The sequence below is a fragment of the Podarcis filfolensis genome (genome assembly GCF_964270895.1).
Source record: "Podarcis filfolensis genome assembly, chromosome: 5".
In the NCBI taxonomy this organism is placed as follows: domain Eukaryota; kingdom Metazoa; phylum Chordata; class Lepidosauria; order Squamata; family Lacertidae; genus Podarcis; species Podarcis filfolensis.
This window is the reverse complement of record NC_139608.1, coordinates 96413767-96431773: the sequence shown is the minus strand read 5'-3', so window position 1 is coordinate 96431773 and position 18007 is coordinate 96413767. Positions and strand designations below refer to the sequence as shown.

At 40.7% G+C, this 18007-nt stretch overlaps 1 protein-coding gene across 3 annotated transcripts in view; it reads right to left on the bottom strand.

The window, feature by feature from the left end:
* Positions 1 to 18007, bottom strand: part of MPPED1 (metallophosphoesterase domain containing 1) — an 84399-nt gene that overhangs the window by 46215 nt on the left and 20177 nt on the right. For all 3 annotated transcript variants that reach the window (XM_083615991.1, XM_083615993.1, XM_083615992.1), the window contains one exon: positions 13671 to 13852. In XM_083615991.1, the coding sequence (XP_083472117.1) occupies positions 13671 to 13852 (182 nt within the window). The remainder of the gene's footprint in view (positions 1 to 13670; positions 13853 to 18007) is intronic.

Below are 18007 nucleotides of genomic sequence, written 5' to 3'. Positions count from 1 at the left end.
AATTAAAAGTTAATTTCAGTGTTTCACAATAATAGCTGACAAATTTGTTTGTCATTACTAAAAGTATCAAACATGTTCAGGTTTTAAGTATCTTTTATGTTGTTTAAATGCATGGCCATTATTTGACTAGTCGATTGATCAACTATTTATGATCCAACTTTGTTCCCCAAGCACTGTTCTCATTTCTGATACTAGAAGTGAGGTCAACTACACAAAAAGCACCTGGAAGGTAAAAAACAGGTGTGGAGAAAGTTCAGCACCTCTTACTCAGGTACATATTTTGCTACTGAAATACCTGCTCCTAGTGTGTTTATGACATTTCCGTACTTAAACACACAAAACTCATCTATCACATCTCACGTGGCCCTAACTGTCAATATACATTAGTATAGTACTTCGGTAAATATCCATTCTTACCCATTTCCCCCCTAGACAACTATTTTTCCATCCAAGCTAAAATGGATCCCCCTACCCTGAAATCCTATCAAAATTACTCATCTACATGAATATTGATTTTGAAATGATAGCTAACAAATCTAGCTTTAATATAACCTGGACATACATATTTTTAAAAATAAAAAGCCCACTCTCTTTCATCTCTATTCTTTACTGCACATCAGGATTTTCTGCCCTTATGATAAAATTAGATTTATTCAAAACTCTTCTTGAAATTTATATATAATTTCAATTGCAGTTTGAAAAGACTTGTCTCCTTTTCATATATATGTTGACACCAACATGAGCTGCTAATACCACACAAGTGCTATAGCTGTTAACAAGCTTCAAACTAGTATCCTTATAAAACATAGAAGAAAATTCAATACAGTAGTCCCTCAGGTTACATATGCTTCAGGTTACAGACTCCACTAACCTAGAACCTCCACTTAACTTCAGGTTAAGAACTTTGCTTTAGGATGAGAACAGAAATCGTGCAGCAGCAGCAGGAGACCCCATTAGCTACAGTGGTGCTTTAGGTTAAGAACAGTTTCAGGTTAAGAACGGACCTCCAAAACGAATTAAGTACGTAACCAGAGGTACCACTGTACTAAACTTGCATGAACAATTCCATTTCCACTGTGATTTCTAAATGATTTCCATCTAAACCTACTAAACTAAAACCTGTAAGCTGGATATAGTTGTTGCTTCAAATAATGTATTTATGTCATGCTGCTGTCTAAGGATGTTACTTAAGCAAATTATCAAATGACTTTAAATGTACAGCAACATTTATCATAAAGGTAGCTGCATTGTTGTGGTTATAGGTCCGTCAGCTGTTCAATTAACAACTCTATTTTTGATGAGTTTGCAGCACAGCTTTTTTCAAGCTTCTCCATAACTATTGGCAAGTCAGTAAGCCTTACATTACAGAAAATGACCTGATTATTTTCCCCAAACTAAATATTAGGCCATAATATTATAAATATTTATGCTTGCTCAACCACAGAAGAACTTGCTGTTCAGTAATTCTCGTTCACAGAGCTATATATGTTCAGATGCACAAATAGTTGCTTGCTTGGAGCCCTGGTCCCCAGTATTTGACATCTTGGGAGGTACTGGTCTATGGAAGCAGTAATGAGTTGGAAGAGGGCCAATAAACTGTGTATTAGCTGTGGTTGTTCCCGGACCAAGATAGCCTGGCCACACCTCTTCCTATATCAACCAATTTGGACTCTGAGGTTGGCAGAGGTCACCCTTTTTGTTGTCAGCTGTTGCACGGCAAGTGGCAATACGGGATCAGTCCTTATCCATAATAAAAACCCCAACTAGAACTCTCTCCCTCAGTAGGCATAGAATGACCCAGCTTTGATGGAATTCAGGCATCAGGTTAAAATAAGGTTACCAGATTTTTTTCAATGAATCCGGGGACACTTTTCAACTTCAATGAATTTTGTATGGGGACTGATTTGTAAATCCGGAGACTGTCCCCAGGAAATGGGGATGTCTGGTAACCTTAGGTTAAAATCTATCTATTCTCCCAGGAATTTAGTGAATGAAATCTAGACAATTTGAGATCTTGAGATGTGTCAAACCACTGCTGGTTTGTCATCAATGGTGGTTTTAAAATTAACTTAGTTTTATATGTTTGTTGTTTCTTTGTATAACATATTGTTTTATAGTACATTGGAAATGGCTCTGATTCTTTTGAAATGCAGTACAGCCTACAAGGTTACTGAATAAATAAAAACACAGCAGCAGAGCTTTGCATCCCACATTCAGAAGATCCTATGTTCAGTCTTTGGCATCTCCAGCTAAAAGGAACTAGTAACAGCTGATATGAAATACCTTTTCCTAAGTAGAAAATATTTATCTAAATGGACAAGTACATTCTGTCCTGGTACAAGGCAGCAGCTTCTTATGCTCCTAATCAAATGCATGGAGAAGCCATTCAAAGTGAGGAAGCTACTCTATCTGAAGTAAATCACTGGACTGGAGTGAGCAGGATGGGATATTCCAATCAAGTAAGTCAGTAAAATGTGGTTGCCCTTTTGTTGTTGTTTAGTCGTTTAGTCGTGTCCGACTCTTCGTGACCCCATGGACCAGAGCATGCCAGGCACTCCTGTCTTCCACTGCCTCCCGCAGTTTGGTCAAACTCATGTTTGTAGCTTCAAAGACACTATCCAACCATCTCGTCCTCTGTCGTCCCCTTCTCCTTGTGCCCTCCATCTTTCCCAACATCAGGGTCTTTTCCAGGGAGTCTTCTCTTCTCATGAGGTGGCCAAAGTATTGGAGCCTCAGCTTCATGATCTGTCCTTCCAGTGAGCACTCAAGGCTGATTTCCTTCAGAATGGATAGGTTTGATCTTCTTGCAGTCCATGGGACTCTCAAGAGTCTCCTCCAGCACCATAATTCAAAAGCATCAATTCTTTGGCGATCAGCCTTCTTTATGGTCCAGCTCTCACTTCCATACATCACTACTGGGAAAACCATAGCTTTTACTATATGGACCTTTGTTGGCAAAGTGATGTCTCTACTTTTTAAGATGCTGTCTAGGTTTGTCATTGCTTTCCTCCCAAGAAGCAGACGTCTCTTAATTTCATGGCTGCTGTCACCATCTGCAGTGATCATGGAGCCCAAGAAAGTCCTACTAACACGAATCCATAGCTACTCCAGTATAGACTGGTTGGTGGAGTGCAGTCTTATGATCTATAAATCTATAAATTATGCAGAATACTTTTGCCGTTTCAGAGTACTCTGAAAGCATTCTTTTGCAAGGTAAATTGCTTCTGCATTTGGGCTTCTTTTATGAATTAGAAAGATAGCATACAATTTCCCATCACTTTAGCATAACATAACAGACATGGCATGGCAATTACCACAAATATTGAAAATCCTTCTGTACTAGAAAGTCTTGTGTATTATTTCCAATGATTTCGAATTAATTTCCAAGACCAGGATGTAAAGAAGTATGCAACTGTTTCTCTGCCTAACAGGCAAGTTTTTCTTGAGCAGCAGAAGTACTTTACTGCATGACAAACCAGTTTTGAAACTTACAGGAGTTTGGAAACCAGTTCTTAACATAGAAAAAGAGCCTGCCTTTCAAAGAAGAGGAAGAAATTGACTGGGTGCCCATTTAGGCATGTCTAAATTAGCTTTTCAGATGCTAAATCAAATAGTGCAAATTATTAATAAATAACAGGGCACAGTGATTAGCCTAATATATAAAATTTGAAAGCTCTTACCCTTTGATATATTTCCTAATATGATCAGGTTAAAAGAAGCCGTCTCTCTTTATGGTGTTCTGTATACTGCCTATGTTTTTGGTGTAATAAGAGAGAGAAGAACACTTGTAATATAGGATCCCAAGAAGAATGTGGGTTGGGGAAACTGTAGGTTATTGGCCAGCTCAGAAAGTGGTAGTGGGAAATCGCAGTTTGGCTCCTTGGTGTTTATGCTGTTGGATCCCAAAGGTTCCATCTTGTCTCCTATAGCATCTATTTGAAGCTGCTGAGTAAGATTGTATGAAGATTTGGAGTGAGGAACCATCAGTATGCTGATGGCACCCAGCTCCTTTTTGATGGGACTCAAGTGAGATAGTAGACATGCTGAAACAACATCTGAAGGCAGTAATGGATTTGATGAGGGCCAATAAAATGAAGTTTAGTCCAGGTGAGACATTGAACATCATCTCCCTGGTTAGGTGAAACATCTACAGTCTATTCTGAATGAAGTTGCAAACCTTCTAAAATATTAGGTTCAATGCTTGGTGGTTCACGTAAGGATGATACGTAAGTTGCAACCCCTTTATGAGCTACCATGGTCACAGTGGCCCATGACCTGTTAACCTCTCAACTTGATTACTACAAAGTGTTATACATGGGGTTGCATTTGAAGAGTTACCAGAGTCCAGTTAGGCTGGGAATGAGTAGAGAATATAGTCAAGGGACCCAAGGAACTGCCATTTTCACAGACACCTGCCTGAGTCCCTCATTTATCATCAGAAGTCTACATTCAAGTCCATACGCCATCTGATGCCAGATGAATAGTGACTGGGAACAGGGTTTTCTCATTTGTAGAAGCTCATATATAGAATTCCTTCTCCAAAGAAGCTCACCTGACACCAGCTCTGAGTCTTCTCAGCTCCACTGCCCATACTTCCAAAATGTTTTAGTATTACCTTTATAAATCTGCTGTATTTCTTGTTTTTATTGTAGCATAAGCTTTTGGGGACTAAAGTCCAATTCACCAGATGCTTGAAATTTAATCCTCAGTTGGCAGGTGTATATACATCTATAACTAGAGCAAAATATAATTAGCCATTTTTCTGATTTTTTTGTGTAACTGCATCTTCTCTATATCCCCAACTTCTTCACTAGTAACTTTGTGAGTGTGAGTTCTGTTTTTCATTTTTCACTTCATTCTTTAATTTGATGGTATCAGTCTAATGGGCATGTGTCTGTCTATAGCTTATAGGTGCTAATTGCTTTGTTTATTCATTTTGAACATTTATTTTACAAATTAAGGAATAAGAAATGGATTGGGGGGAAATTTTACGTGCCAGCTAAAACACAGTATTCCAATTTTCAAGCGACTGTGGATTTTATAGTGAGGATTTCAGCATTATGAGACACTGTGGTCTGTATTACTGGAGCAACAAAAGTAGGATATTACCACATTTCAAGGGCCCCATTCACCTTATTGTTCATCATGTTTTTCAAGAATAAACAAAATACTGCCAAGGTTCTGAAAACCCGTTTGTAGTACTTATATTACTCAAAATGATTCCCAGCTTTGATTTATTACACCTACACCAGAAAGGTCACCTTAGCACTTAGGCACCCTATCTTTCCTGATCACAGCCTTCCCAGCAGCCTTACGTTTTATAAAAAGCAGGAAGAGGTTAATTGCAAGCTCTTGGGCAGAGGACGGAGGGTGACAGGAGAAGCGGGGGCAGCTGCAGTTGTACATTAAAGTTTACAACTTTTGAATGGTCAGCAGAGCACAACATGGGCAGAGGACATCATTCCAAAATCTATTACTGCTTTGTTGGATGCAAAGTACTGATGGGTGAGCTCTCCCAAACTAGCTGTAGATCAACTAGGAGTTTTGTTATAATCTTATAATTTGTTATAATCTATGGTTCGGTTGGGAGATATTTTTCCTATCTATTAGTGATCATTGCTTTTAGTTTGTTATTGTTGATTTTAATGTTATATGTTCTTGAGCTGTGTTGTATGGATTTTTCTACTTTGTGTGTTGCTTTGAGATTATTTTTGTAAAATGGTCAATAAATAAAATAAGTAATAATAACAACAACCAGTAATGAGCCAAGTTCTCCTCCCCAAAATCTGAAGAAAAATTATTTTAAATCAATGTAATCCATGGTTTGACGAAATGAACTTCCCCACCCTGAAAGATCTCACTGCCCGCCCACCCACCCAAGCAGCAGGATAATACAGGGAGAAGAGACTGAGAAGGCTTGTTGCTTCCCTTTTATCTTCATTTTCCAGGCAAGCTGTGCAGCCAATGGGGCAAATGTCCTTCCATTTTGTAGTGCAGCATTCTTCTGGTCAGTGCCCCACGCACATGAAGTGGGGAGGACAGAGTCAAACCTATCTCCTCTCTTCTGTCAATCACTGCTATTTTCCAGAGAAAGGGAGAGGGTGTTTTGGGAAGTAGGGCTTGTAGTAAGGATTTTAGAGAGACAGCACAGATAGTAGAGGGAAGCTGGGAATTCTTCTATGGCTTGGATTTTCTATTCTTTTAGCAATGGATAGAGGAGATGACAACTATCGCAATATATGAACGGTTTACTTTTAGACGCAGATTGTGCACAGATAAATACAATTCTATTTGGAATGCATTTTAAAAAAAATTATCATGTCATGTAAGTAATTTCACATTAGTTGGAATAACTGCATTACTTGTATACCTATATTTTGTATTGTAGCACTGTTTCAAATATTTTTTTTCTTTCCTTTCACTTCATTTTCTCACTGAAAACTTCTCTCTCTCTCTCTCTCTCTCTCTCTCTCACACACACACACACACACACACACACAAGCTGTGTAAGACATGTTTAGATTTCTGAAAGAAAAGTAACAGTATATGTTAATGCCAAAGTCCAGCAATGGGGGGTGGTGCAAGTAGAGGGCAAGCTCCTTGCTTAGCGGGGCAGCTGCTTCCCCTCTGCCTTAGACCAGCTTGGTTTTCCAGTGTTTACTCTTGGTCTGTGTGCACTACATTTCTGATCTGCTCTAGATTCCACATAGACTTGTTCCTTCTTTTGTTGGCTTTAATTGCTGCAAGGAGCATTAGTTCTAGAACCGAGCCTAATCATTTTACATGGCGATGCTTTTGTATCCTTTCCTATGCTATGTGTGAAAATAAATAGTACAAATGATAAACTAACCTCAGTGAGACATATACACAATCTCCTAACAGCAGTTTGTGCTCTGTTTTTCTGTAGGTATTTTATTGGAACAGATTTTAGTATTCTGCAAGAGCACTGGCAACCATATAAATGCTCACTTAACGCTTTCTCTTTCTCATTTCAACCTTTTAGAATACTGAAGTGAGTGATACAGAAAAGACAGTGTAACTGTCTTAGATTGCATTTTAAGCATCTCATTGACAGTTCTGTGTTTAAACACTCGGCTGATGTCTGGGAAATTTACATTAACATTGAAAATGAATACACCTTATTAAATAACCTATAAACTGTTATATCTAAGCATCATTGAATAATAAAAGCTAGCAATTAAATTAAACATTAAAATATCAAATAAATACTACAACCCAGCACCAATATTAATAGGAAGGGAAAAGGTGGGTGTGGGTGTATACGCACACACACGGGAGAAAAATTGTCTTGGCTCAAAAATATACCTCCATTTTGAAACTAGACCAATTTACTTAAAAGAAGGTGTCACTGATTTCAATACAAGTTACTTCCAAGTACATGTGATGAGGATAACAGCTTTCCATATCCAATATTACATTTATAGTGGTCAGACAAATCATTTCCTAAGAAAATTGACTAGTGTATACTACCTTACTTGGTATAACCTCCACTGAACTAAATTGGACTTGCTTCTGACCAGTGATGTGGGTTTTCTAGAAAAAAATCAATTGGGATATTTTCTGGGGGGAAATCCCTGGGCAAATTCAGGCAGAGCTAAAAACATTGAAACTGCCATACTTGTTTAGTATTGCATTTGCAATCTTCACCCATTCACTGTTACTAATGGACTTTTGAAGCAGTTTTTTTCAACAACAAAATAAAGCACTGGATAATTTACCTCTCCACATCACTGCTTCTTACTATAGACATGTAGAGGATTTTTAAGAGAGCAACTACGGGATGTACTACATGAGAAATCTTCTCTACAATCCTTATATGGAGGCCATTTACTGGTTATGTTTCTGAAGTACATCGCTAACCTACAGTTAATTACTATTAAAATAAATGCCATTTTATTATTATGGTATGGAAATGAGTACCTAAAGAAATGGTACTATCCAAAAAAGTTGAGAGGGGGATTTAGTAAAAAAATGAGAATAGGTAGAGAGATACTTCCGAGAAGTTCTGCATATTGCCTTTGAAAACAAACAATACTTAGATTTTGAAATGCGTTAGATGGCAGGAGACAAGGCATGAAAGCCTGGGCCCACTGTTTTGCGACAAGTACCACCTGGTGGCAAATACCCCCTTTCAGGTGATTAAGAGGGTTGTGGTGGGGCAGCTGCAGGGACTCTTGCGTATTTCAACCCCCAACATTCTGGGTTCAGGCCTGATTATGGGACTGAATTGGCTTTGGCTGACCTGATGGATGGCCGTTATTGGGAGAAGGAAAGGAGGAGAGTGACCCTGTTGTCCCTACTCGATCTCCCAATGGTCTTTGATACAATGCTACTCTCTTGAACAGTCTTGGTGAGATGGTTATTGGAGGCAAGGTTTTACAGTTCAGATCTTATATAAGTTTCACAGAATAGTATTAGATGATTGTTGCTCAGTCTCCTGGCAGTTGTGCTGTGGGGTGCCATGGTCTGCCATCTTGTCAGCAATATGAAGCCATTAGGGGTTTGGGAGCAAAGAGTCATCAGGAGAGTGATGCTATCTACCTCTAAGATGTGAATCAGGAGAGGTCATGCTTGCAAGCCATGTACCTGCTGCCTGGACTCAGTGGTGGGTTGGGATGAGGAAGAACAAACCACCTCTGAATGCTGACAAGACAGAGGTGTGCGGGTGGGTGGTTCCCAAGTCTGGGTTATTGCTCAGTTGTTCATAGTTTGCAGGTCCTCCTGGATCCATCTCTGTCCCTAGAGGCCCAGATAACCTCAGTGGCTAGGAGTGCCTTTGACCAGCTTCAGCTGGTAAGACAGCTATGGCCATTTCTGGACCTGGATAATCAGACCACTGCTGGTAACTAGATTACCTCAATGTCCTCTGTGTAGGTTTGCCCTTCAGTTTGGTTGAGAAGCAGCAGCTAGTGCAGAATTCAGCAGCTGAATTGCTCACTGGAGCAGACTAGTATCACCATGCTACACAAGTGCTGAAAGAATTGGACTTGCTGCCAGTTCAACTGAGCTAAGTTCAATATTTTGTTTCTGGTGTACAAAGTCATACACAGCTTGGGACCAGGATACCTAAAGGACTTTCTCACCCCTTATATACCCAATCTATATGATCTTATCAAGCGGTCAACACAGGAATCAGGCCTTTAGGGTTATGGCACCTACTCCCTCCCATTAACTAACAGGCAGGTACCACCTCTGCTGCCTTTTGGTTCCCACTTAGGACCTTCCTTTTAAAACAATCCGTTTTAGTGTAGATATTCATCCCAGTCTACATCTGTGTTGGATTTGAAATCGTTTTTAATATTTTGAATTGTATTTAATTTTCTGTATATATGGAATTGTTTTTAACTGCTGATGTATTTACTGTGAAATTACTTTGAGCTATTTTATGGGAAGCCATTTATAAAAAGAATAAAATAAAATAAATAAAGTTGGGCAACACTTGGAAGAATGCTTGGAAACTTCTGGAAGAATGTAATAAGCAAACACAAAGAAAAGGGACACAACTATGAAAGGACAGTTTGATAGGCATTAAAATATGAGAAAAGGATTTCTGAGGCTGAAGAAAATGGCAGTATATATTTGAATATGAGAGGAACCAAATCTAAGAAAGTAATAAAAAAAAAGTTGTAAGGGGAGGGTTAAATAATGCAATCTGGGAAGCAGCAAGAATATGTGGGAAAGGGTGAAAGCTCTTGCCATATGGTGTCAATTATTCCTTCAAACAAATTAGCAAGATCACAGACATAAAGAGAGCAGGAGAAGGAGGGAGGAAGAGGCACATGAGGTGGTTTATTGAAAACAAGAAATTCTTTCAAGGAATCTGGGTAAGTTTTTATATGCTTAGTGTAAATAAATTGTATACTAATTAAAACCCCGAGAACTATTTGTCTGATATTTAAAACCGTATCCCACTAAAAGAGCATGCACTCTCCAAAGAGGATACTACCAACAAGAAGGAAACAGCAAAAGCAGAGAGAAAAATTCTCTACTATAGAACCAGTATGAAGTAAATCAACATGTTGTCTCAAATGGCATTCCAGCTAAAACCGCAGAATTCATATATTGCACCACATACAACTTTTCAAGTATTTGAAGGGAAAGCACTCTTTATGAGTTTCTGCCAGGAACAGGAGAATCAAATGAGTAACTGAAAAGCTAACTTTAGGACTACGGTACTAAACAAGAAAGCTGGGGAACTGTTCTAATGTAACCTTTCGCACTAACAGAATCATTATGCATGCAAGAGAGGGCCAACAAGCAAATGGAAACAGGGCAAAGGAAGAAACAACATTTCCTCCGCCATTTCCCCCTGCTGCCAATATACCACCTTCCTTCAACTTTCTTTCCTCACCACTGGCTAAGAGGGAAGAGAAGGTGACTGACCTCAAAGGTAGCCAGCTAGGCGTGCTCTTTCCATGCGGAGGACTCCCTGGTCCTGAATGGTGTAACTGTGCGCAGCCTGGGAGTCATTTTGGACTCACAGCTGTCCATGGAGGCGCAGGTCAATTCTGTGTACGCAGAATAAGACCCTACCTGCCCACGGACTGTCTCGCCAGAGTGGTGCATGCTCTGGTTATCTCTCGCTTGGAATACTGCAATGTGCTCTACGTGGGGCTACCTTTGAAGGTGACCCGGAAACTACAACTAATCCAGAAGGCGGCAGCTAGACTGGTGACTGGGAGCGGCCGCCGAGACCACATAACACCGGTCTTGAAAGACCTACATTGGCTCCCAGTACATTTCCAATCGCAATTCAAAGTGTTGGTGCTGACCTTTAAAGCCCTAAACAGCCTTGGTCCAGTATATCTGAAGGAGCGTCTCCTCCCCCTCACTCCAGAGTACTCACTAAGCAAATCATTCTTCCCTTCCACCAACCAGTGTTAGAAACTCAGGTGTATAAGCTGGGTGCCAAATGGCTCCTTAAACCAAGGATACAGTCACCAAAACGGAATGTCTAGTTTCCCTTTGGGGGCAAGATAGCTCTTAAGTCTTACTCTTCAAATAATGGACTGACCGTGATTGATTAAACATCTGGCTATTTCAAATGACAACCTTAAGCTAGGTTAAGAGCTCTGAGAACGTCAAGAAGAAAAGTCACCTGATCCAGGGACAGTCCAAATATATATTGGCCAATTCCTACCTCTTTTTCTTAATGGTGACTGCTCCTGCTCAGGCTGCACAGAAAAAACATTTTGGTTCCAGAAATTTATTCCCTATTGTGCAGATAAAATATAACTGCTAGAATTCTACAGGATGAGGTATTAGTGTCTGAAAACAGTCCAGATCCAATGATCCCGAGGCATGCACCTCCAGATGGTGGAGAGGTCAGGCATCATCCTGGCACCCAGGCATCTTCACTTGGTCACAAGTGGTCAAAAGCCAGGTGCAAAATGTGCCTGGCTAATTTTGAACACTACTCCAAACCTCCATCTCTTCCCTTCCTCAACTGGCACCCTCACATTTTGTATCTCAACTTCTCTCAACCACACACTACGCTGAATGACACATAAGTTGCCAAACTTCTGATTCTTTTGTATCCTTATTCACCCCTAGACAAAAGTCAAAGGTGCCCACAGAAAATAATGGGGGGTAAATCAGAATTTTAGTGTAGTTGTGACTCCTCAACAACAGGGAACAGCAAATGTAAATGGTATTCTTTGGTATTCATTGTGTACCTGGAAGTTCCTTCTTCAGGAACTATCTTACTCTATTTTTCCCTGGAAGCTCTGAGGTGGTTATTGGGCACTTTGTTGAATTTAACCTTTCTTTTCTTTTATATTTATTTATATTCCTTTACAAATGTATATACTCCAGCATTTCTAGAGGGTTCCCTGAGTATGTAGAAACACTTTCCTGATTTTGGTGTCCTTGTTTTGTTTCAAACTAACAGGCACCCAACCACCCAGTTCACTACCAGAGGGAACAAGAAACACCTGTAACAAAATGTTGCAGTGTATTCTTGCACCGTAACAGGAGTATTCCTGTTCAGGGTTCCACACAGCCAATTCCATTCAAGCAGGCAAGTCTACTCTCCCCCTGACCTCCAGTTTTCTGTTTTTCTTTTTCAACTGTCCCAGCAGCTGAAAGGAAGGAGGGATTGTCTTTTGCCTGGTATGTTAGCCCATTCTGATATTGTGTATGCTCAATAAATTTCAGAATTTCTTCACTACTTGAGTTTTGCGTTTGCTTTAGAGCACCATAATAAAGAACCCCTTTTGCCTTTGGCAAAACAGCATGTTCAGTTTTCATTGCACTGCTTTTGGGGTTCTTACCCCCTTAGGATTTTAAGATTTTATTCTACAGTCTCCATATTCTACAATCTTCAGGGTTTTCCAGAACATGCCAATATGTTTCTCATTGGCCCTATTTTAGATCCATTCCCTGATGGCACTCACCAACCGAATTTGCTGTTAAAGGAAGAACTGTATTAAGCCCCATGTGCGAAAATGCCCTCAACGTTTAAGATGCCTAATGCACAGGGACACAACATGATATGAAACAGAAAACTGACTTTAAATTCTACACATCAACACTGTTCAACACTGAAACAAGGGCTAAGTTGTTGCCTCGCTAAAGCAGTTTAAAGGAGCAGGGCACAATCCCTCATCACATCCAAACTAACCATCTGAATATTCCATCATAATCTAATGTGGATGCAGAAAGGATTTAAGACTCAAAATGCTTTCTGTATTGTTCGACCTGCTACACTTCTCTAATTCCATCTGCTGAAAAGCTTTCCATCATTAAAGCTGGTCACTGATATATATTCGCATATATACAAATTCACACATCATTATACCAGTTAGGCTAGCCTTCTAATGACAAGAGGCTCAACAGTGCTAAAAATATACACCACTCATCATTTTCTTGCTTTGCTTAAAATAAGTCTTAACTCATACCACTGCTTCAATCAGTTCATGACATATGAAGTCTATTGTGTTCATTCATACCAAAAAGAATTTTTTCATCCTACGTGCTTACTTTAGGACCATTCATTTTAACGGGGTCTATGTATGAATCTCAGTTTTCAGCCATTTTTCCTATCCTTTTGAGAGATCATTCAGAAAAATATCAGTCAAAGTGGAAATCCATGATTCATGGGAATAGTGGGGCAGCCACTTAGTGAAGCAAAACTAAAGCTTATACTTTAAACGCCTACTCCAAACAATACAGGAGTGCATGTAGATTACTGCTTGCTTGCTTGCCCAGTGGAAGAGAATTTCAGTGAACAAAGCCAACAGTTCCTACAAAAGGCATCTGCATCTCTAGCCAAGGCAGCAACTACATGCTCGTGCTTTGCTTTGTTTGGATTTCAGGACTGCAGTGCAGCTGAGCCACAAACAGAAAAATTATCAGCCTCTGGGGTAAATAAACGTTTGCCATGTTTGCAAGAGTTGCTATGCAAATCATCAAAGGTTCAACTGTTGAGTTGCAGCAAAGTTTAAAAATTCAGGAAGCAAAAAATCATGACTTCAAACTGCTGCTTCTTACAGCTGAAGCACACAGTAATCTGATTTTGTCATTGTGCTGATCACTTACTTCAACACCAAGGCAAAATTAATATTCATAATTCTCAGAAGCAGAGGTATGGTTTTATTCACTGGTTAAATGAAACTAGCTTTAGAAATTATTTGTAACGCTATACTCACCTAACCACTCATTGAATTTTTTAACTTCACTAGGCAGTCCCAGTTCAGTAAAATCACCAGCATGTATTAAAACATCACCATATGGCATTTGGATAGGATCTGTTCTGGAGTGAGTATCAGATACACAGACAAAACGTGTGTATCCTGGAGGCTTAGGAGCATCATGTGGAACAGGATCCACCCTATGTAAAAAATATTGAGGAATTATTACAAAATGTAATCATATGACTGTGTTTTTCACACATCTAGTTTGCAAATCCAATATACTCTCACCATGTATATGACACAGCAATTCAGAATAGCCAAGCAGACAAGCAGTACATTTTTTAACTCAGTTTTCATAATTGTTGGACAAAATTGTTGTAAAAATAAATCAGAAATGTTTATTACTTTATAGCTATTTTTTCCTTACTGCAAATGAATAAATACCTCTTCTTGTTGAAGTTCAGTTAACATACCATTTAGAGAAAACCTTTAAATATATTTTTCAAATACATTTTTTCAACTTTTCACAATAGTTAAATCAATAACTGGCCTTTCTGTAGTGATATTAATTTGGAGAGAGAACAGTTTACATGATCTGGATTACAGATATTTTGAGTGTGTGCTGCAATCCTAATCCCACTCACCTATGAGTAAACCTGCTTTAATTTAAGTGGTCTTACTTCTGAGTAGACATGGTTAGGATTACAGCCTAAATAACCAATTCTGTAATACTTACATTAACATAGATTATACATAACTGAAACGTCTGTAAGCTTTCAAGGAAAACCAGTCTGAAAAAGCTCAAGAAAAACAGCTGTTTAACAACAGGTACAGAGGTTAGGTCTGGGCGATATACAGAAACTTTGCCTGAAGCCGGTTTAAAGATAAAATTGTGAGAACGATTTCAGAATTTCCTATCAGGCAATGTTTCATGAATCCCCAGTGCTGCTCCCAGCCAGCACTGTGCACTTCAGTCAGGCCACTTGATGACCCCCTGGTGCTTGGCCACACCCTCCCTCTGCAGCCCAGCCACCAGCCTCGGGAATGGCGCTTGCCTGCCTGCTAGCCAGTGACTTCATTTTTTCCCCTGGCCATACACCCACTGGCAGGCTGTCCCCTCCCTTGGTTCCTCCTTGCACTGAGTAGAACGGTGGCTCCTGGTAGCCGCCGCTTGCACAGTGAGACTATCGTTGGCACGGTTCCGGGGAGACCGGCGGCTCCGTGGTGCCATGGCATGCAGCGCACCAGCTGATGTGCTCCACCCAGGGTGGCGCTGCCTGCTCGGCCTCACCAGGAAGAGGCAAAAGATGTGCATCTCCGTGGCTGGCGATATATTACAATGTTGGAAAGCAGATATTGCCCAGTTCTAACAGAGATCATTTGAAACACAAACATAAGAATAGCGTATAAATGGAGTTGTGTCTACCAGCAGCTGATGAGGCAGTTTGCTGTTGGAAATCTTGCTTGCACTGCCACTGAAATACAATCTAGGGGCAGGTCACATCCTTACTGATAATTGTCAGGAGACAGCAGTGGGGAGTAGGGCTCAGTCAACAGCCTGGAAGCTTATTGTTGGCCTTTGCTGAAATCAGCAACCTGCACCTGTGCCAGAGGACAGCGAGCTGTCAGCAGCCACATACCTGCAGAATTCTGACAGAGCCACCGGCACTATCCACTGCCAGCTCCCAATGGCTACTGGAAAGGCACGCTTTCCTCTTTCTCTCAATTGCCCCATAGCAATGCTTCACCAGCCATTTTTTGTTAAGTTTCATATGCACATGTTGCAATACATTATAAACACTTAATGCTAAACTATCTAGCATTGTGTACCTTTGCATAGAGTATTAAGCCCCCAAGTTTCACAGTGCAACTGGATGGTAATTACTTCATATAAGTTAGGTATAATGAAACATACTCTTTTCATAAATCAGTCTAGGGCAGTCTATTTCCTAGATATTTTCATGATGCATAACATAGTCCAAAAAGTAGTTCCAGAAGTCAGCATTTTAAAGGGAACAACAAAATATGTGATCATGAAAAAGCCAGCCAGAACATAAAGAAAAACCAGGCTTGAACACAGATAGGGTGGCAAAAAAATATCAATACAGATATACAAAGTGTGGCAGAACTAGGTACCGGTAGTGTCAGGTTTTCTCAGTCCAAATTTTCCAAGAAATTACCAGTCTTTTGACTCCACTCTCTAGGGTATTTTTAATCAGCAAAAGGAGACACTGTGCACAGTAATTTGCCTGCAATGTTCCAGTCCCAGTTCAGGCTACCATTAAGACATTTCAGATTAAACTTAGTATTTATAAAGCACTTCACATAAATTATGAGCACCTTTTTTATTATTGTACACAATAAATGAATAATAAATTACCAACTCAAAAAACCCTTACAGAACAGGTAAGGTAGATGGGCCAAATATTCTCTGAAGATCTTTGAGGCAATTTCAGAGGTGAAACTGTAGCTGAAAGTAATCTCCCTTTGTCCTACTTTCCCACTATAATTACCACATTTTTCGCTCCATAAGACGCACTTTTTTCCACTTAAAAACTAAGGGGAAATGTCTGTGCGTCTTATGGAGCGAATGTGTGGTCCCTGGAGCTAAATTGCCGGAGTGCGGCATGCTCCTGAGCTGCTCTTTGGGGCTGGCGGGGGAAACCCGGGCTTCCCCCTCCAGCCCTGGGAACAGCGGGCAGGCTGTGCACAGATGCCCTGTGCTCCTGAGCAGCTCTGGGGTAGCCCACGAAGCCAGTACAGCTAGAGGGAGCGCTGCGCAGTGCTCCTTCTAGCTGTTCTAGCTTCTGCCTTAGCGGCGCAAAGCCTCCGCAGGGCAGCGGGGAGCTGTCATCCCGCTGCCCTGCGGAGGCTTTGTGCAGCTATCCCTGGCTTTTGGGGGAGGTGGGGGAAGGGACAGAACGTGCGGTTCTGCCCCTTCCCCCACCTCCCAGAAAAGCCCCCAAGAGCCGCGCTCCCTTTAAAGAGCGCACGGCTCTTGCGGGAGGTAGGGAGAAAGCCAGGAGGCTTGCTTTCGCTGAAGCCAGGAGGGCAAGAGGGATCAGTGCGCACCAATCCCGCTTGCTCTCCTGGCTTCAGGGATAGCCCCGCAAAGCCTCCTGAGCGAAGAGGGAGGAGTGCTGACTGGATGACTGTAAATCAGTTGACTTAAAAGTATGCTTAATCCTTCCCTGGCTGTTCTGAATGGGAAATCGCCATCTCTACGATATGGTGAGAATAAAACATTGCTTCCCCCTCCCCATTTAATCCCCACAACAACCCTGTGAGGTGGGTTAGGCTGAGAGGCAGTTGATTTGAACGCTGGTGTACACTTGTGAAGAAATCCATGACCTGGAGTATGCAAAGCAGATTGAGGGTATATGGGTAAAAATGGCAGGCGAGAGAAACAACAGCGACCTTACTGTGGGAATCTGCTACAGACCGCCAAGCCAGACTGAAGATTTGGATGATGCTTTACTAGAGCAGATTACCAAACATTCAAAAAGGAGAGATACAGTAGTCATGGGATACTTCAATTGCCCCAATATCTGTTGGAACTCAAACTCTGCCAAGAATGTAAGGTCCAACAAATTCCTCCACGGCCTCGCCAACAATTTCATCTCCCAGAAGGTAGAAGCAGCAGCAAGGGGTTCATCTATCTCGGAACCTGGTCCTCACCAACAGCGAAGAACTGATCAACAAAGTGGAAGGATTTGGAAACTTGGGAGAAAATGATCATGTCTTCCAGGGTTTCATGATACAGAGCCAAGAGACATACATTCTGGACTTTAAGAAGGCCAATTTCAAAAAGCTTAAGGAGCTACTGAATGAAATCCTACGGTCAGGAATACTCAGAGAGAAGGGAGTCCAAGATGGATGGAAGTCTCTAAAAGCAGAAATAACGAAGACCCAAATGCAACAATTCCAACAAGAAACCAGTGTGGCTGCATAAGAAGCTTACCAATGAGCTGAGAGTTAAGAAGGGCAGATATAAGAAATGAAAGAAAGGGGAAATAACAAAGGAGGAATATACACGAGTAGCCAACAGTTGCAGGGGAGAGGACAGGCAAGCTAAAGCTCAGAATGAGCTCAGGCTTGCAAGAGAGGTTAAAAATAAATTTTAAAAAGGTTTATTTGGCTATGTCCAAAGCATGAGGTAAGTGGTAAGTGGTAGATCCTCTGCGTGGAGAAGACAGAGAAAAGCTATCATTTATTTATTTATTTCCCACCAACTGGCTGGGTTTCCCCAGCCACTCAGGGCAGCTTACAGCATATATGAAAACGTAATAAAAAATGACACATTAAATAGCTAAACCAATAAATCAACAGTAATAATAATAAACATTTTACAG